Here is a 5,046-nt window from a genome sequence, read left to right as displayed (position 1 = left end):
GTCTGGCACGACCTGTCACTGATCAGCGCTCTCTGACCAATGTCTTTCCTTTACTTCAATACAGGGACAGACGCTGGTCTTACCAGTCCTGTGAGAGAAGCGGGTAACCCAGGGAAAACTGCCCCTCACAGCCCAAAGAACTTGGATCACTCAAGAATATCTTTAATTACACATAGAAAACCTTATAAGATGGTAATTTAGCTTTTATTTACATGATAAATGAATGCCCTTTTAACTTTTCTGCGCATAATTTTTGTTATCATCTGTTAAGATCTTCAATAAATGATGGTGAAAACAAAACGGCTTCCGTCTCACAATGAATATAATATCTAACCAAGACAAGTGATGAATAACAAAATGTACTAGAAGATATTATTCTAAACAGAAGCTCCTTTTAATGTAATGAACGGCAGGAAAGATATCACCGTCCTATAGGTATTACATATATATATACACATTTAAGAGATCCTAATAGTAAGGTGAGTCGGCTCACTAACAAGACAAGAGGACCGATGAAAAGTAAGAACGTGCGAGTCCAGACCAGGAAGCCTTATTCCCAACGAGACAGATAATGCGGGTGCCGAGAGCATCATGTTTTAGGGTGACTGTAGGGGGGGCTAAAGATACCCTCACCGACATGACATCAACTTCAACCAAGATTGTACCCATTTTACACTTAATGTGTTAAGCCTGGTTCCATCACCATGGAAACCAGCGTTCTAGAATGTTAAGAGAATAAATTCCTTGTCAGACGAGTTATCGGCGCCAGCTCATGTGATGCCAGCAAAAACTATGAAATGTCACTCATTAAATAATTATTTGTGGATGTCCGAGTTGTATAGTAGCCCTAAGCCATAACTACTTTATATGCATTCTTTACCGGTCAAAAAAACATAACTAAAAAAACAGAGTATTGTCCCCCCTCTTATTTCCACAATTTGCATCCAGATTTGGCTGCGGGAAGATGCCGATCACGGGCCGGAAGGCACCCAGATTAATGCTTAAAAGCACGACTACCGCTTATGTATTTTAATGAGTAAATCATACGCAATGATTTTGACAGCTTTGTATTTGTTTTAAAACCGTTATCTTATCCTAACCCGTTAAATAAATAAACAGAGTCCTTATCTCATTACCTTGTAGTAGACAACAGAACTCCATGTCCTAAAGCTGCAGGTTTTTTTTCTCACTGTAAATATGAAGCATTTTCACAGGTGGCAAACCCTGTGCCGTACACAGTAATAACCCTCCCAGCGCTGTACACAACAGCCCCCCTGGCGCTGTATACAGTAATAACCCCTCCCCCAGCACTGTATACAGGTATGTAGATTAACATTGAAGAAAATCTGGATTCATCTCATTTTGCCCCAATAAACTCCCTTTATCTGCAGACCTGGAGCCGCCGTTGCTGTCAGTCATGTGATATTTTGGGTGACTTTCCCAGCTCAAACACCACACTGAGCTGATGCTTTATGGCAATGCTAATGAAGTCAGTACCTCCATAGACTTTCATTAGTCAGAGAGTCTGACCAGGCGATTTAGACTGAGCCATTCTATTGTTTCCCACAGGCAGTATGATAAGGAGTCGGGGTGTTTAGTAGATCGGGGCTCAGATAACGGAGCAAGAATCATACAAATGGCTGATATGCAGCTGCCTGAAAATATTACAGGGCCAAAAACTGAGAACTGCATAAAAAAAAAACAAAAAACGTAAAGTTAATCTGATGCTAGGAATAAAAACATGGTGGGAACTACAAAAACTGTTTAAACCCTAAATACATTAAACCAGACAGGGCTAACATGTCTCCAAATTCTAGATTCTCTGGTTTTACCTGCAGAAAAGGGATTGCAGGGGGACGTTACGGCCAAGTGAAATGCTATTAACTCACTGAACTACGGTGATAACATAACATAAGTGATCGATTTCAGACGTAATCCTGCGTCTGCGGATTGGGCTATTCCTTAACTTCTCAAAAAGAACCGCTAAATAAATGTAATAATTTGAAGAACAGAAATCCTTGCAGGGTTATTCACAACTTCAGCTGATGGGAGTTATGAGTGGCTTTCAATATACAGAACGTACCTATGAAAACACTTGGTAAAGGAAAATATTACACTTTTAAGTTGACTTCTGAAGTCATTTATATGAATTATTAATTTTTTTTTTTATTTGTAGATCGCTTTAAGTCGCGGTTGACATAAATACTATTATAAATACTATTATCCCGAACGGAAAGGAAGCCGGGTCAATCACAAAATAAATCTCAGCAGACATTGGCAGCGTTTCCTCAGCTTTATTTACAATATGTAAAGAACGGACGTTCCCAGATACGATTCATCTGCCCTGGAAAACAAAAGCAAAAACGTGTTATTTAGACTGACAAAGAGGCTTAAATTCAATTTTATTAAGAAAAAAAAAACGGTGGAGAGTGTGAGAGAGACTGAAAAAGCAAGGAAAAGGCAAATTAAAATTTGGAGCTCTCTGCTTCCCCTTTGGGAGTCCCTCCTCGTTTGCAGCCATTTGAATGATTAAAATAAGCAGATTATGTCAAAATTAAATTGAATTTGTACAAATCTGAACGCACGTCTAATGTATATATTTTGGATTCTTTTTCACCGGAAAATGCATTTCAGAAACGGAATTCCTGGGTCACACTTACCAAAACCAATAGAGAGATTATTGATCTTCGGAAGGGATTCCCAGCTCCTCATCTGTCCACTTTGAGGGGTCAGGGTACTCGAAGTGACCCTAAGAAGAATACAAATACACATAAGGACGGGTATGGCAGAGATCCGTCCATCTGACGCAATAAAAGACGGTAAATGCAGGAGACCTTATCGTGTTTTTACATCTGTTTTCAGTGAACCAGAGAAGAAACATCCAAAGCAAAACCTCGCAGGCACATGTTGAATACCATATTGTCCAGACTACAAGGCTGAGCTTTCTCCCTAGAATTTAGTTGGGACTATAATCAGGGTTTAGATATTCAGGAGGCGAGGTTTTACTTTACCCAGAGGGTGGTAGATGAGTGGAACAGCCTCCCAGCAGAAGTGGTAGAGGGTAATACAGCAAGGGTATTAAACATGCATGGGATAGACATACGGCTCCTGAACCTAAGTCGAGACCAACGACTGATTAAGGTTTGAGTCTTGACAAATCCTGACGTTCACTCCCAACACTGGTAGCGATATCAGAGAATTACAACACATTGCAATAAAATAAACCCAAAATGGGCTACTGGTGCAGCCGGTAAATTCCACAAGTTGTACAAAACGCATTTCCATTTTTTTAGACCCTTTGTGAATATTACTGCATCTGTGCCTGCTTCAATCACACTGCCAGCATCCATGGCAGCCGCCAGCCCACATTCCCTAGAGACTGGCGCTCGAGCACAATTCCATGCCGTTGTAAACGTGAAAATGTATTACGCTACGGGGACTGTTCCACCGTTCCTCAGAACTGCTCCATCCTTTCATCATGAGCACTGGATCAGAATCCAACTCAGAATAAGCTGAAGTGAAACCTAACGGAGCCGGAAGCCTCACCAGCACGGCGTCCACGTCGTGCCACAAATGCCAAAGGATCCAGAACCACATGAAGCCGCTGAGAAACTCTGCCTGCCGGCACTGAGACTTCGTCAGTTCCGGGAACTGCCTGTAGCGAGGTTCTATGTGAACGCCTCCGCCAGCACTGGAAGAGAAGACAGAACATGTATTACATCTACTGCGCAGTTATAACGCCTACCCCCCCCCTGCGTATTAAAGTTCCAGGTCCCACTGCTACACTCGACACTCTCTCATACTAAACCTCAGCAGATCTGTCATTGTATTCCTCCTTGTGAAGGGTAAATCACATAAAAACAATGCAGATTAAAAAAAAAAACATTCTGCTTCTATAGCAACAACCTATCAGCGGCTATTGTTGTGTCACGTAATACTAATAATAACGGTTTAAATAGGATGACACAAATGTAAATGATTAAATAACTTTCTGGGAAGGATCTAGGCGTTCAGCGCTATGCATTTAGTTATAATAGTACTAAATACAGCAGCTTTAACCCCTTCCAGTCACTTGTAGTGACAAGATGTCTGGTAGCCACTTACATATAATGCCCCAGTAGGTAGGCACAGTCTCTGGTATTTAGTCAACTCCCAGCCCCACATACCCCCTGCCCCAGTCACACATACCCCCAGTGCCCCAGTCACACATACCCCCGGTGCCCCCACCTCCAGTCATAAATACCCCCAGTTACCCCCCTCACCTGAAACCACACATACCTACTAGCCCAGTCACACATACCCTCAGACCCCCCACCTCCATGGCCCAGTCACACATAACCCCAGCACCCCTCCACTCTGAAGTTACAGGGCCCAGTCACACTCCCTGCCGCTCACTCACTTGCGAACTCCGGGTCTCGACCGCCCGACACCCCCCAGAAGCCGGCTCCCGGCCCTCAGGACGCCTCCAATGCGGACCAGAGAAGACATGTCACCGCCACAGCCGGGCACAATGTCACCTTCCGCCTGCAAGCTGCAGACAACGCTGATTGGCTACTGAATTCACGCAGACCTCCCTGACAGGCTAGCACAATGAAGAGGCGATAGTCTGATTGGTTCTTGAGGGATAAGACAGCGCGAGATTACGACAGCATTGGAATGATCCATCAAAGTATGGGAGGAATAATTCTAGCACCACCATAAAATCCACCAACAGAGATACCCAGAGAACAAACAACCTTTTACTAATGTATGAAAGTAGATTTTTCCGCCAATAATTTGTATATTTTCCCATTAATATTCATGGAAACCCTGAGAAGAAACCAATTCACGTCTCCCCATGGACTCTACCATTCCCATTTATGGGGATTTTATATGTGTTACATTAATATGGACACGTTGGATGTTTTTTGTTTTGTATTTAAATAAAGTTACATCTTAATGTCATTACCAGATAACCCGTTTAGCTCATATGTATTTCCTTCTCCCCTCTGTCAGTAATGGTCGGTAATGGTACTTGCCGTTGTCATGGTTTCACTGTACACATGT

At 42.7% G+C, this 5,046-nt stretch overlaps 1 protein-coding gene across 1 annotated transcript; it reads right to left on the bottom strand.

Annotated features, from left to right (window-relative positions):
- Positions 1 to 2,677: 2,677 nt before the first annotated feature.
- LOC149276447 (NADH dehydrogenase [ubiquinone] 1 beta subcomplex subunit 2, mitochondrial-like) lies at positions 2,678 to 4,488 on the bottom strand. The gene is made up of 3 exons (XM_089503654.1): positions 4,400 to 4,488; positions 3,547 to 3,691; positions 2,678 to 2,749 (listed from the first exon to the last, which is right to left on the bottom strand). The coding sequence occupies exons 1-3, from the start codon at positions 4,486 to 4,488 to the stop codon at positions 2,678 to 2,680; spliced, it is 306 nt and encodes a 101-aa protein (XP_089359780.1).
- Between the last annotated feature and the right edge of the window lie 558 nt (positions 4,489 to 5,046).

The sequence above is a fragment of the Sceloporus occidentalis genome, unplaced genomic scaffold, assembly GCF_023333645.1.
Source record: "Sceloporus occidentalis isolate IW3139 unplaced genomic scaffold, rSceOcc1.0.p SCAF_238, whole genome shotgun sequence".
In the NCBI taxonomy this organism is placed as follows: domain Eukaryota; kingdom Metazoa; phylum Chordata; class Lepidosauria; order Squamata; family Phrynosomatidae; genus Sceloporus; species Sceloporus occidentalis.
Note: the sequence above shows the minus strand (reverse complement) of the source record. Positions and strands in the feature narration are given on the sequence as shown.

Excerpts from the sequence above, each read along its gene's own strand:
- LOC149276447 (XM_089503654.1), bottom strand. The coding sequence starts at position 4,488 with ATGTCTTCTCTGGTCCGCATTGGAGGCGTCCTGAGGGCCGGGAGCCGG. Across the intron at positions 3,692-4,399 it reads TCGAGACCCGGAGTTCGCAA|TGCTGGCGGAGGCGTTCACA; the intron begins GTGAGTGAGCGG and ends CTTCTCTTCCAG. Across the intron at positions 2,750-3,546 it reads ACGACGTGGACGCCGTGCTG|GGTCACTTCGAGTACCCTGA; the intron begins GTGAGGCTTCCG and ends TATTCTTCTTAG.